We start from the raw sequence: 14,721 nt of genomic DNA, 5'->3' as shown, positions 1-14,721 counted from the left end.
TTTTCTCTACCCACTAGTAATATTATAAAATATGAGAAATAATTTCAAAATAATTTTTATTTTTACTTCCGGAGTTCCACCACCTCTGAAAACATAGTTTAACCTAAGACAGTATAATACAGTCACCTATTCAGGAAGAAAAAAAGAGAGGTTTATAAATGCTCTTTCTTTGTAGCATTCTTTCAAATTTGTCTTTTTATTATGATCATAAAACCATTGTAACTGTTTGCGGGAAAGAAAGAAAAAACACAGGTATAAAAACTACATATCCCATCAGGCATAGCAAAACCAGGAACCACGCAGTCTTGTTTCTAACCAATCGCGTTCGACGAGCCTCAACTGATGAGCAGTTTTGCGGGAACTTTGGAGAGGAAGAGCTGTTACAACCTGTCACTTACCCACGGAAAGGTTAGTAGAATATTCTCCATCTGCTTTGATTAAGCATAATGCCTTTATGCATTTAATAGCGGATTATGAGGATAAATAATCGGCTCTGTTGTGATAAAAAGCCATAATAAGGCAGCTAACCGTGCTAGCATAGCAAGTTGAAATAGTTGAGCGGCATTTTACAGTTTCCCCCTCAAATACAGTATCAACAACCCAATGTTACTCTCATTGATTACGTGTGACATTAACCGCATGTTTTATCACTCTTAAGAAACTTATATCACATAAACAAACTGAAACCACAGCTCTTGGTGTCTGTGTTGTAAAAGTGAAACAAAAAGCATCAATGGCAGGACTGCAAATCGAAACTGTATCCATATCACAAATATCACGGAGTTTGTCATCAGTTTTAGTGCTTAAGTGTTAATATATCTGTGATGCTGAAAGTCTTCAATATATCTACATTATGTCTAAAATAAAGCCCAAACACTGACCTGCATGACAGTTCTAATGACTTTTATGACACCCTAGTATTAATGTTTCTTGTTTGTAACGTTACTTGTAGTGTAACTTTTAGTAGGCCTCTATCTAAGAAAACACGAATGTTCAGTGTAGCTAAAGTTTATATATCTGTAATGATATGATGCGACTACATCTTATAATCAGGTCCAGATTTTATGGTGAAGTTGTGAAGTGTAAAACCACATTAAACTTTTTGAATTATTTTCATTCCACCTGATTTTTATATATTTTTTTTCCCAAACCAAAACAGAAGGAATTTAAGGTTTTGCACCATTTTAACTGATCACTAATCTAATGTAAGCAAATGTGTGGAACTGACAGGGTTGCTGTGATCATAGAAAATCTATACATGGCAGAGAATTTCTAAAATGTGATTTCCAGGGCTGCTTAAGTCATACATTTAAAAAAAAAAAAAAATCTAAAATCTTAAAAGGTCATGTAAATGCACATACACATAGTTACATTTAGACAATTTAAATAATGTTTTCAGTCATCCTTATTTACTATTAAGTAATATTGCTAATATATTTGTTATGAATAATGTTGTATAAAATTAGAAAATAAGTCATAAAATCCATATTATCCCTAAAGGCCCCCACTTTAGTTCAGTAATGGAACTTGTGTTTATCTTGTTTGATAGAGAACATTTCTAATTATTCAGGAAAATGCCACCAAAGTCCAAGGCAGGTGGGGCGAAGAAAGCGAGAGCTCCAACCAAGAGGAAACTGGCTGAAGAATTCCCGCCTGGAGAAGTTCTGACGGATAATGCAAAGAAAAAATGGAAGCTTGGCTCACCCGTGGGGCAGGGAGGTTTTGGCCTGCTGTATCTTGGTAAGATTCAAAAAGCTGTCGGAAATTGTGAAGTTCTAAGGCTTTATTTTGTTTTATTTATTTATCAGTTGCTCAAATGTGAATTTGTCATACATCTTTTAGCAAATGAAGACTCTTCAGGATCTGTTGGCGCTGCTGCACCTTATGTCATTAAAGTGGTAAGGGGCTTTTGTTGCTTATTGCAGATATATGTCTAGATCTTGAACTTTTTGAATGCATGTGATGTTTGGGTGGTCAGCAATGTAATGTCAATCAATGAAAGACATTTCTGTGACCTTAACTAGAACAATAAACATGTAAAAATATATATATATATTCGAAATGACCAACAACAATCACTTTTATTATTATCTTAAGTAGACAAAGCAATAAAACGTATCATTATTACCTAATAACTTGGGTAAAAGAGTATGACTTGCATTGAAGACCATAAAATCATTGAGACTTGGCGTAGTAAAATGTAAAATTGTCAAATGTTTACATTTTACAAGCAAACTAAATAAAATTTAGTGCTTTGGTGAAATGACAATGCATGGAAGTGTGATAATGGATGTATAAATGCATGTGGGTTCACGTTTTTATATTTCATTTTAAATGTCAGTTATTTTTGGTGATTATTTTTTACTGTGTCTTGCAGGAGCCCAGTGAAAACGGCCCTCTCTTCTCTGAACTGAAGTTCTACATGCGAGCTGCCAAACCCGATCTAAGTATGCCCTTGTGACTGCAAACACACCCTCATATGCATGATGAGCCAGACTGAAAAAAGTCGAAGAGCAACTCTTTTAATTAAAGAAAGTTCTGAGCTCACCATTGAGGGCCTTATGGAGACAGACAAACCACAACTCTCTGCCTTTGGTGGCTCTTATGGTTGCCCCAAGGCCACAGCATTGCGCTTTATTTAATAACAATCCAAATGTCAGTCTCCCTTGACAATTAACTGCTATATTACTAAGGGATGCTCATGTTTTATTCATTGGAATATTGTAATGTTGGTAAATATTTGTCCCACCAGCAGATTACCTTGCGGCACACTTGCAGTTTGGTCCCTGAGGAATACTCTTATATTACTCTGAGAATCAACAAGTTTAAAGAATAAAAGTTTTGAATGATTTACCCACTTCATTTATGAATTGATCATTTGATTGCATTTAACGTTTATTGTGATAATCTCACTTAGTCAGTTTAGAACTGATTTAGAACACTGTAGTGTCTCTTGATTTAATTTTGAAGTGGAATAGTTCATATGTTGTGAATCCTGATTGTGATAGAATGTTTTACATGTTTATTCAGTTGGGGCTTGGATGAAGTCAAGGAAAATTGACTATTTGGGAGTTCCAAAATATTGGGGCTCTGGTTTTCATGAGAAAGGTGGTAAGAGGTAGGAGGGGAAAAAACTGTTTTCTAAAGTATTACATGATAAATAACATGACATCTTAAATGATTTTTGTTGGAAGTTACAAATTATTATTATTTTTTTTATCTTTGATCTTTTGAACATGCAACAAGGCCATTTAAAGTATGATGATTTCACCTAAATCTTTATGACAGGTACAGATTTATGGTCATGGATCGATTTGGAACGGACCTACAGAAGAAGTTTGAGGGAAATGAAAAGAAATTTCCAAGGAAACTGGTTCTTCAGCTGGGACTCAGACTTGTAGGTTTCTCCTAAAAGTATTTTAAAAGTAGCAATCTGTGGCAAAAATTGAATGGTGCATCGTTATGTTTTTTTTTTTTTAGCTGACCACTATGACAGTAGTCTTGTACTTCCCTTTGACAAAGCAAATAATTAATGTTACAAATGTCATTGTAGAAATGGCCACTTCACATATGTATATGTCATATAAAATTCATCTATTTCACAAACAAAATGTGTTATAATAGATGGGCTTACTGAATTAATGTGAGCAATGCGGGAGGCCACTTTTATTTAGAATAAAATACTAATAATTATTCAACATAAATATAAATATATTTTATAGCTATAAAATTTAAATGAAGACATTTTACACATGCATAGAACTTTTCCAATGACTCTTGTGGCATTGCAGGCAGTGGGAGAAAATCTTATATTCCTGTATTATTATAAAATCTCATATTCTAACATATCTTTCATCTCTCTAGCTTGACATTCTGGAGTACATCCATGACCATGAATATGTGCATGCAGACATCAAAGCCTCCAACCTTCTTCTGTCTTACACCAACCCCAATCAGGTTTGTTTCAAGCCTTCAACATGTTAACAGATCTTTGTTGCCATTGCTGTACGGCTCTAACTCTAGAGACGTAGAAGGCAGTGTGTGTAGACTGCAGGACTGTACAGAGCTCCTGCTTTTAATTGGAGTACCAGTGATGTGCAATGTAAGAAACTACTTGTCTTATTCTTTTTTCCATCTGTTAATGAGATTTGGGTGGAGAAAAAAAGCAAAACAATTTAAGCCTTTAATGCCGCTCATAAACTGGAGAGATTAGAGACCGTATTGAAGCTGTCTCTAGCAAATAAGGTTTGGGGGCTGGGCAGGGGCAAATATTTAATTTGAAGATTAATAATGTATCAGTGGTGTATTATTAAGCTGCTATTTTTAAAGTCACAATTTAAAACTCGGCCTCTTGGGATTAGTCGCTGCTTACTTGGCGACTCTGAGCATCCTTTTTTGAAATTGCATGGGTGTTCTTTTTGCCTCTGAATACATGCATGCCTGTGTTTTATAAATGTGTATATAAAATGCACTGGGTGTTGACTAAATTACTGAAATGCTTAAAGGGGTCATATGATGTTGCTAAAAAGAACATTATTTTGTGTATTTGGTGTAATGCAATGTTTAAGCGGTTTAAGGTAAAAAAAAAACACATTTATTTTCACATACCGTACATTATTGTTGTTCCCCTCTGCCCCGCCTTTCTGAAACACATTGATTTTTGCAAAGCTCATCGTTCTGAAAAGCGTGGTGTGTTCCGATTGGCCAGCTATCCAGTGCTTTGTGAGCTGTGATACAAGACTTTCGCTTGCATTTTGGGACAGTTGACAGAACTAATCGGGTCCCGTTGCATCGTCACAAAAATGTATAATTTGCACTAGGGTTAGGCCGATAGACGATGCCATTGTCCATCGCCGATGGCTGATAGACATCACAATGTTGATCCGGCATCGCTAACCCCCCCCATAAAGCCGCTTTGCAAGTATCATATATTGGGTTATTTTTTGCAGTTTGTTGCACTTAAGTGGCCAAATACACACAAGATGACGTCAAATGGCCGTCCTGGTAAGTATCCTCATAAACTCAGTCGGTTTTGTCTTAAGTGAATTTAAACACTTGAGAAAGAAAATGCATGTGTATCCGCATATTGGATCCGTGCAGTCAGTCTTAAAGGGACAGCAGCCTAAAGGTGTGCTGTCTGTCATTAATGTTAATCAAACAGAGAAAGACAGAAAGTCACTCACTGCTCTTGACTGAATAACCTTTGTAACTTTAATCTGTTTTTAATTTACAGTTTATTCAATTTGTGTACCTTAATTCTGTAGACCGAAACGGTTTCCAAAACAAAATTACAGGTCCTGAGTTGAACTGATAATATTGGTTAAACAAATTACAATATTCAGTGATGTGATGTGTTCTCTGCGTGGAGTAATATCTGGTGCAGTTGCATCTTGTACTTATTATTAAAACAAATAAAAATCAAACATGTAGCATTAAGTCATTTATTTTAGTTAACATTTGCTGTGATAAATTTGAACAGATTTGTATTCTTATTGTAAAATAATGGAATATTAGGTCATGAATATTGTCTCAAAAGTCATGGAAATGTATTGGTAAATATGTGTACGAACCCTGATGTTTGATTGAGGCATTTTAGGAAGTCGTAGATGAGTCTTAACTTTCAGAAAGAATATCTCTTTGGGTTTGAGACATTCATTTTTGCGATTTTACAGATCTTATATATGCACAAACAGCTTGTAACACTCCAAAGGAAAGCATGAAATCGCATCATATGACCCCTTTAATATTGTATTATTTTAACTACCAGCAGTATAGAAACTATTTGAAATGTTTGTGTGTGATTGGGATTTGGTTGTTTTTAAAAAACAGTAGGCTAGACTTGTCTTTGACTTTAGAACACTGAATTCTGAACTGAATGTGAATGACTCCTATGAATGGTTCTTTTAACATATTATTCCAAAAGATTTAAACTCATAAGTTAGCAGTTTGAATCAGTCTGTCAAATCTTTCAGAGAGTAAACTCACAAGTCCATCCAAGTGGTTACTAAATTAACAACTAAAAGTAATTATAACAAGATGTTTAGCAAGTCAGATTGTTCATTCTGTAACCACTTGGATGAATTAGTTTCTATTGGAAAATAAGCATGTTTTGTATTTTAAGACTGTAGGGAGGACAGTTTTGTGTTCTTAATAATATTTTTGTGTGTTGGGTGTTGATGCTGGTGGTTTCTAATCAGCAGCCCCAGCTTTGAACACCTCATGACAAGTTTAGTTAAAATAGTTTTTTTATTTTTTAGATAAGTTGGTGATGTTTGTCACTGTAGGTGAGCTGTTAATCTTTACTGTTGCAAATTGGCCTATGCAGTTATTCCTATAACACTCTACCTGGACACATCAAATAATTTAGCACTTTTTGGGGAGGTAATAGGTGCACCTGCAATTTGTGCACTGTCTGTTTTGGTATCTTTCAACTCTGTTAACTGCTTCCTGTTGCTTTGAAAACAAAGTGCTAATTGTCAGATCTCTTTTATAAGTGACACATACTGCTAATTGACAATCAGACTGTTTGCAGCTTCGAATGTGATTTATTTGTAGTAATCCTCAAGTTATGGTAGACTTTATTATCTTGGGTGTTATATCTCTAAATAATTTTTAATTTCCCAGTATATATAATTTATATATATTTTTTTTCAATAATTGTTTTACCATTGCTTTACATTTTTGTTGTATAATAAGCTGAACAGATAAATAATAATACACTTTTTTAAAAACTTTTTTTTTAACCCAGGTATATTTAGTGGATTATGGATTGGCCTACAGATATTCTCCAGAAGGAGTGCCAAAGGAGTACAAAGAGGACCCAAAGAGGTGTCACGACGGGACCATAGAGTTCACTAGTATTGATGCGCACAAAGGAGTCGGTAAGAAATTGTAATAGTCAGTTCTATTGGTCACTCTTAAAGTTCATACTTTAGGCGAATCCCTATGGCCTGAAAAAAATGTTTTAACCCCTGGAGGATCAGGTAGCACACATCTGAGCAGTCGTTTAAGTGTTAATTATGTAGAACATCACGTTGTGACAGAAAAATTATGAAGAGAAATCCTATTTTTAAATGTTGATATAATTGTACTTTGCATCGAAAACTACAAAGGTGGGCTATCCTTTAAAATAGCCTCTGATAAATTTGTATTACATTTCAGCCCCTTCAAGAAGAGGAGACCTGGAAATTATGGGCTACTGCATGATCCAGTGGCTTTGTGGCCGTCTACCCTGGGAGGACAAACTTCAGGACCCACTGTATGTCAGAGACTCCAAACTCAGGTGACTGTCTTTAACCTCACTTGTGGCATTTCAGGTTTCACTTCTTTCTGAACTAAGATGTAATCTACCTATTTTACCTATCATCATATATATATTTTTTTTGCTGTGGGATAATGCTTATTGGGATAATGAATAATGAATAACTAATATACCTCTTTGCGGTATAACTAATTAATTTTTCCATTAATTTCCTTACAGCAAATGTCTTTATACAGATAATAATGGATTAGATTTAATGAATCATAATTATAATTATGCATTTAAGATTTAGATTTTTTTTTTTTATCCATTTTTAAATATTCTTCTCCTCAGGTGTAGAGACAATATCGATGAGTTCTTGAAAAGCTGTTTCCCTTCAGAAAATATACCAGGTGAGGCAAAACTGAGCAATCTTTAAGTTCTGTGTGTTCATATATTCAAAAAGGTGAATGCACTTTGTTTGTAAAATATCAGTTTTATAGATTGTAACGGTAGGTTAATAGTCTTAAATCACAATAATACAAACAAATGGGGTTTAAGCATATTTATTTTTTAACCGTGTCGCGACCGCAGAAGCACCTGTGAATTCTGCAGTATTACTTTTTGTTTGTCTGCCAAGCGGTAATTGGAGTGACGCACTTTCGAGCTCTGATGCGAAAAACAAGAGCGCGAGGGCCTCTTCTCTTGATAATGAGTGTGGACCTGGTGATTTAGTCTTAATTAGAGCTAATCTATCAGCTCCGTGCTTATTCCCAGCAACTTCTCGCACTTTCTTTAAACTGAAGCGTTTTATATATATATATATATATATATATATATATATATATACGCACACACACACATTTTCTGTTGACAGATTGTTTTGTGAAATGTATAGCAAATATAAGTGTACATAACCTGTTTCTGTCTAGTGTGGTGCCACAAAAAAGTGGCTCTGACCACAGATGCTTCTTCTGCTGCTTCTTCATTAATTGAAGGAAATGTTATAAATGCACTTATCAATAAATATGATCAATGTCATAAACTTACATAGAAATAGTCAGATAAGATTATAAATATTATGTAAAATGATTAAATATTATTATAATATAATAACATTTTGATTCTGAATCTAATTTTTTACCTTATATTTTCAATGTAATCTCTGACTTTTTGGACCCACATGTGTGTATATATGCATATAATAACGCATTGTATCAGATAGCCTGCTCGACCACAAAACAATGAAAAAAATAAAAGATTAAGTTTTTAAACAAACTTGTTTTTCACCCTTCTCCGTTGTCGACCTCTGCATTGCCTAGTTTTGCAGTCAGTCTGTGGCAGTCTGTATTTTTGCAGAACTTTAGGGCGTTCTTTCTTTATGTCGTTTAAAAATCAAAGATGTCATTGGTTCCCTTTGCTCAGTCGCTGATGTGATGGCAGTTCTTAAGCCCTGTGACAGCCGTGCGGCAGACGGCGAGATCCCTCCTCAGGCTGTTGTCTTGTGCGTACACGCCGCATCACAACACCGAGGTGATGGGAGGCGGCACTGTTAGCACGGCCATCACGACTAATTCTGTTTGGTGTGACTATTTTAGCAGCCGACAGTAAACAAGAGTTTGTGAGTGGAGAAGTATAAGGAACAAAGTGACAAATGTCAGCCCCTCTCCTCTAAACTTAGCCTGAAGGTTAAAGTGTGAGCGCCTGCTGTGAAGACACTGCCCTACAGGGACTGTTCTGTCTTTCCTGCACAATGCTAAATGCACAAACATACGTGCACGTGCACCTTATTAACGTCGGGACTTCTGCGTGTTCATTTGAGGTGAACTTTGAGACAGAGGACCCAAGTAACTTTCGCTTAATCACACACACAAATGCTCTTCGTTTGTTTATTGACCCAAAAGTGTCTTTAACAGTGTGCAGCTGTATTGCCAAGTCTGAAAAATAAATTAATCTGCATTAAGATTAAATTGGTGTGCTTAATGTCATTTTCAATTTCTAGAGGAAATGAAGAAGTTCATGCAAGAGGTCAAGGCTCTTGGATACACAGACAAGCCAGATTACGCAAAATTGCGAGGAATTTTGCAGCAAGGCCTGAAGACCATAGGGGCGACCAACGACAAAAAGCTGGACTTCGACGTGTCGACCAACGACGCAGGTCCGCCCTCCATCAAGGTGAGAGTCACCTTCAGTAGAACATCAAAAAGCCGACCTCTGTCACGCTCCCTCATTCACGGCGCATTGAAAATGCTGCGACAGTCCCTTTTTGAAGCCCGCCGTTTAAAAACGAGCCTATTTCAACATCCTTTAATTTGTTTACCTGTTGAAAGCAGATTCAAATTTGAAAATGCCCACACACGATCCAAGACTAATTGCTCGGGTTAGTAGGAAATGCTGTAGAGTGCATTGATTTTCAAATACGATTAATGTGTGATGCTTTTAACAAACATTTCTTGAGCTTATTTGGATTCTTTCTTGCAGTCGACACAGACGTGTCCTCGTTTTACCTCAAAGTGTCTTGATGTCAATATTGTTATGAATTAGGTATTTATTTTCAGTATTTCTCTCTGCTTTTCTAATGGTGGAATGTCATTTGCCCTTAGCTTATTATCCTATATTGCAGTCCACACCCTCAAGATGTCAGATGGTATGAGATCTCACTCCTCTGAAATAAAGAGGTTATTAATCACTGATTTGTTTTGTCTGGATTTCAAGTTAAAGGATCTTTAGAAGTGAATTCTGCAGCCGTGGGTTTTTTTTTGTGTGTGTATTCCGTGTAAAACAAACCGTCGGAGCCCGCGAAGATGCCCTTGATGGCATATACTTTGGGGAAAAGGATAAGACTGTGGCTTCATTCATGGGGTCCGGCACAAAGAGCTCTTGGCAACAAAGCCGTCTGCATCTCAGGTTCTCTCCAGTGCCCGGGTGTTTATCCCAGTGGCCCCTCCTCTTCCTCCCACAGACAGGTCCTGAGTGCCTGTGTTTATTCCCTGCTAATGTATCACAAATTTGCTGACACGGTAACCTTGGAGTCGGCGCGGGCCGGCAATCAGCGAGCCGCACTTACGACAGGGGAGGGGATGGACTCTCCTCGCTTCCCACAATGCAGTTTGCATATGGAAGGTGCCACCAGGGAGCTGGCCCATGCCAGCTGAGGGTTACCTGCCCACTGCCGTTATTGTATGTAATTATCGAGCCAATCTGTTCAGCTCAGCAGGGTCTGGATGGTAATCATGAGGCAGCAATTGGCAAAATGGAAGGGAAATATGAGGGGGTGTGGGGGGGACTTGTAAGGATGATAGTTCAAGTCCGAGAGAGGGGCGAGCATTCATCCTGCATTCATTATGCAGTCTGAGTGAAGAAAAGGGAGAATTTGATTGCTGTCGTTAAGTGCATCTTCTTCATAACCCCTGGTTCGGTTAGTACGATTTCCTTGAATTGAGGACTTGAGCTTCTATGCTAGAATTTTCATTTGGGGAGAAAAAAAACAAGGATTTTTGATTGATGAAATTGTTTAAATAGATTAACTTATTCTAAACTTTACTGTTTGGAATTCGAAGAAAAATTCCCAACATTAAAATCAGTTTCCTGCCCAGAACTGGTCTTTTCCAGTGTCAAAATACACTGCCGTTCAAAAACTTGGGGTTGGTTGGATTTTTTATGTTTTTGAATAATTGAATGTCTCTTATTCTCTTATTTTCAAGGTGCAGTTATTTGATAAAAAAAAATACGGTAATATTGTGACATACAGTGATATGAGATTATATTACATATTATATTGTATGTATGTATATACAGTGGGTACGGAAAGTATTCAGACCCCCTTAAATTTTTCACTCTTTGTTATATTGCAGCCATTTGCTAAAATCATTTAAGTTAATTTTTTTTCCTCGTTGTATGGTTATATTCTATATACGGTACAGTAATATTGTGAAATGTTATTGCAATCCAATTTAAAATACCACCTCTTTTTAATTGAAAATATTTTAATGTAATTTATTTTTGTGATGACGACAGCTGCATTTTCATCAGCCATTACTCCAGTCTCCAGTGTCACATGATCCTTCAGAAATCATTTTAATATGCTCATTTGGTGATCAAGAAGCATTTATTATGATCAGTATTTAAAACAAGGATTCTTTGATGAATAGAAAGTTCAAAAGAACAACATTTTTGGTCAATTTATATATGCATCCTTGCTAAATAGAACTATTATTTCTTTCTTTGCAAAAAAAAAAAAAGCATCCTGACCCCAAACTTTTAAACGGTAGTGTACATGTATTGCGTTTGACATTTAAATTGTTATTTGTTCTTGCTGGATTTACTGGATAGCTAAATTGTAATTACGTTTTCTCAAGCGTTCACAACGCTCAAGGCGCACGTAATAGTTTCCATGTGTATACTGAGAAAAAGGTCCCTTCTTAATATTTGATTTGAACTTCCTCCAAGGTTGCTCTAGGCAAGTGAATTGACCACTGCTCTTCCATCTTTTCCATCCCCTTGTTTGTGTCTTTATTTTTGATTGGAAGACTCCCAAGCGAAAGAAGGCAGAGGAAAAAGGCCAGTCTGCTGATGAAACCGAAGGCACCCCTGCAAAGAAGAGGCGAGCTCCTCAGAAGAAGGGTAAGTCATGTTTATGGACTTTAGGGTTGACCTGTTCACCTATTATTATCAATATCAGTAATTTTGGGTGTGGTAAACATTTTAAACTGAATGTGTAACCTGTTTAGATGTGAATGGGGCTAAAAAGACGGCAAGTCCTGCAAAGCGTCCAGCGAAGAAAGAAGCTCAGGCCTCATCTGAGCCAGCGGTGAAGAAAAGCCGAGGAAGGCCTAAGAAGAACTCTTAATCCTCTTCGCACTCGAGTTCAAGTTGTTTCCTTTTTGTATCTTTTAAATTGTCTGGTCTGTATTTGTTCTCTGTGGTTGCATTTTCTTAAACTTTAGCAGGGTGTTGGGCACACTCTCTTGCAGTGAAATGATAATAAATAAGGGTTAAAAAAAAAACGACAGTGGCTTTGAGTTGTGAGTTATTTTCATTCCTTTGTAATGCCTTGAATAATCAAGCCTATGCGGATGAGGTCCAGGGGGGATTGCTTTGCCCCCGATAAGGAAATCCCTGAAGGAGCTCAGAGTCCCGACTCTTCCCCCACCACATTTTCCCCTTGTTGTTGTGCTATGAAAGCCGCCGTGCGGCTGGCACTCCGACGTCTGTGGGAGAGGCGAGCTGGTATTTGATACCTGCATCGAGGCAGGCGAACGTGTGGCAGACGCCACTGAGCCGGGTACGTGCGTTTGGTGAAGGGGGCTCTGCGCCTTTCCGCTCGGCTGCCATTTGATCAGATGGAGACAAATGACTAGCACTTGGGTCCTACTTTTTGTGTCACTCTCGCTTGAGTCTTTCTTAACTTCCTGTTCTCCGCTAAGAAATGGCTTCAAAGAGCTATCATTAAAAGTTAGTTGTGGCTGCACCACTTGTTATGCATTGTAACTTTATCGTTGGTTTTGATAACGCACCGACAGCATTCGCAGGCGTATTTTTAGGTCCAAATGTCATCTTGAATTGTTTGCTTTGTAATCGCGGTAAAATTGATATGACATTGAGGGTACAGGAATAATTTGATGAGGACAGGTTAGAATACATGAATAAAAGATCTGGCATGTATACAGGGTCGTGACTGGAAGAGCAGAGTTATGTTTTCCAAGAGTTTGGGGAAATGCACTTGTAATAGAAACAAACTCAGTCATGTATTTTTTTTATCAACGCCTCCTGATTCAATTCTCTTTCACAGACTGAATTTGATTCTTATTCACATTCTGATTTATTTGGTTATATTGCAATTAGAATGTCTGTTTTGCTTACAAATGAAGAAATAATCTGTTCAATCTTTGTCGTAAATTATACAGCATCAGAAGAGAGTTGTAAATATGTAGCATTTCAGACTGATTCAAACTGGTAACTTATTTTGAACTTTTATACTCATAAGAGGCATTTGTTTTGAATTGGACTACACCAGTCACGTTGTTTTTTTTGTTTGTTTTTTTTTGCATGCGTCTGAGAGTAATAGGCATGGGGTAAGACAGATTTTATGATTTTTGGGAACCAATATTGGGATTTTTCTAATGAAATTCAGAATTAATTGGAGAATCTGTTTTTACCCAGCCCTAGATGAATCAGAATTTTTTAATTTGATTTATCAATGCTTCAGTGTGATCTGTGAAATTTGACGTGTCCTATCAGTAAAGCCAAACCATTAAAACCTGAGGAAGGGACATTAACCGGAGTTGCCAAACCATTGCAAATTAAACTTAAATTTGTGTAGTTCCCAAAAACCCCAAGTTTGAACTTTCTTTTAACACTAAGCTTATTGCAGTTGTCCATCATCTTCTGCTTTAGGTCAGATGTAGCAAAAAAAAAACATGTACACAAAAACCATCGTTGGTGCTTTTATACCCAATTTGCCCATTTCAGAGCTCCTTTGAGGCCAATCTCCCACCTTTCACCCTCTCTGGTTTCCTTGCTGAGGGAGACCAGATCATGGGTTGCCTTGTTAACTCTAGTTAGACTCTGTTGGCCCAGCAAGAACAGTGAAAGAGGAAGATGTTTCTCCTAATGTTTGTTTTTAGAGCGGAGCCGCGTGAGCCCTGAGCTGATGCCGGCATCGATTGTTCCAACAGTGAGGACTAAAGTGCACCCCTGTGTGCTTTCTTCCCCTTCCTCACCACTGACCTTCAGGGCGCACAGCCATTGCTCCGCAGTAGGGGGCAGTAGTATTTTTCTGAATGTAAGTTCCTGTTTTACAGAAGCATGTTAGATTGGTTCCCGGTGCCGGGATTTTGGGAACTTATGGCTGCATATTGGAAACTACAGTTATGCTTATTTTATATTTCAACATACAGTGGCATTTACTTGTCTTACAGAAATTCAACATTCAGAGCTGCATGTTAGTATCTTAATAAGGGGAGGGGGCAGTTGGCAGGCAGCAGTGATACAATGGAGAAATTAAAGGTCGTCAATTATGGTTTCAAGCTAATTATAATCACAGACTTCATACTTTTTGCTTTGTTGCGCACCTTTCTTTTCTGTTAGGGCATCTGATTAATTTGTCCGGCTCGTAAATTCATTTGTGTGTTTTGGGGGTGTAAAAGAATAGATTATTTTTTTCTGATTTATCAACACCAGCTCTATTTTTTCTTCTCTCTCGTTCTCCCCTCCTTAAATGAAATACATTTCACTGTTATTGTGTTTGTATTTATTCCCGTCCCCATGTGCCCCCATTCTGAAATACCCACACATGGAAAAAGAAATATACTGATTTTATATGGCAGAGGGAGAAAGGGCTCTTTCAATGCAGTTATGGTACATTTGCGATTCTAGTTGTGTGTAAATATTAGAAAACAGCAGGTTCCCACATTCTCCGAGGAAAGGCATAGCAATGGGGCTAAGACGCGCGTTCTTATCGGTATTGTATTCACACTACA

General features: G+C 37.2%; 1 protein-coding gene across 2 annotated transcripts; it reads left to right on the top strand.

Annotated features, from left to right (window-relative positions):
* The first annotated feature begins 298 nt into the window (after positions 1-298).
* vrk1 (VRK serine/threonine kinase 1) lies at positions 299-12,235 on the top strand. Of its 2 annotated transcripts, none has more exons than XM_016269712.1 (13): positions 299-408; positions 1,571-1,740; positions 1,843-1,898; positions 2,378-2,447; positions 3,031-3,118; positions 3,289-3,397; positions 3,865-3,957; positions 6,749-6,881; positions 7,162-7,282; positions 7,595-7,653; positions 9,243-9,415; positions 11,770-11,863; positions 11,971-12,235. In XM_016269712.1, exons 2-13 carry the CDS (start codon positions 1,575-1,577, stop codon positions 12,087-12,089), a joined length of 1,281 nt encoding a protein of 426 aa, XP_016125198.1. In that variant the 5' UTR covers positions 299-408; positions 1,571-1,574; the 3' UTR covers positions 12,090-12,235. The 2 variants fall into 2 exon arrangements, with proteins under 2 accessions (XP_016125198.1, XP_016125196.1); XM_016269710.1 differs by having other exon boundaries at positions 1,550-1,740.
* Positions 12,236-14,721: the final 2,486 nt, after the last annotated feature.

Source organism: Sinocyclocheilus grahami, unplaced genomic scaffold (assembly GCF_001515645.1).
Source record: "Sinocyclocheilus grahami isolate Dianchi unplaced genomic scaffold, SAMN03320097.WGS_v1.1 scaffold54.1, whole genome shotgun sequence".
In the NCBI taxonomy this organism is placed as follows: domain Eukaryota; kingdom Metazoa; phylum Chordata; class Actinopteri; order Cypriniformes; family Cyprinidae; genus Sinocyclocheilus; species Sinocyclocheilus grahami.
Note: the sequence above shows the minus strand (reverse complement) of the source record. Positions and strands in the feature narration are given on the sequence as shown.

Coding starts and splice junctions, on each gene's coding strand:
- vrk1 (XM_016269712.1), top strand. CDS start 1,575: ATGCCACCAAAGTCCAAGGCAGGTGGGGCGAAGAAAGCGAGAGCTCCA. Junction 6,882..7,161: donor TGATGCGCACAAAGGAGTCG/GTAAGAAATTGT, acceptor ATTACATTTCAG/CCCCTTCAAGAAGAGGAGAC. Junction 11,864..11,970: donor GCGAGCTCCTCAGAAGAAGG/GTAAGTCATGTT, acceptor TAACCTGTTTAG/ATGTGAATGGGGCTAAAAAG.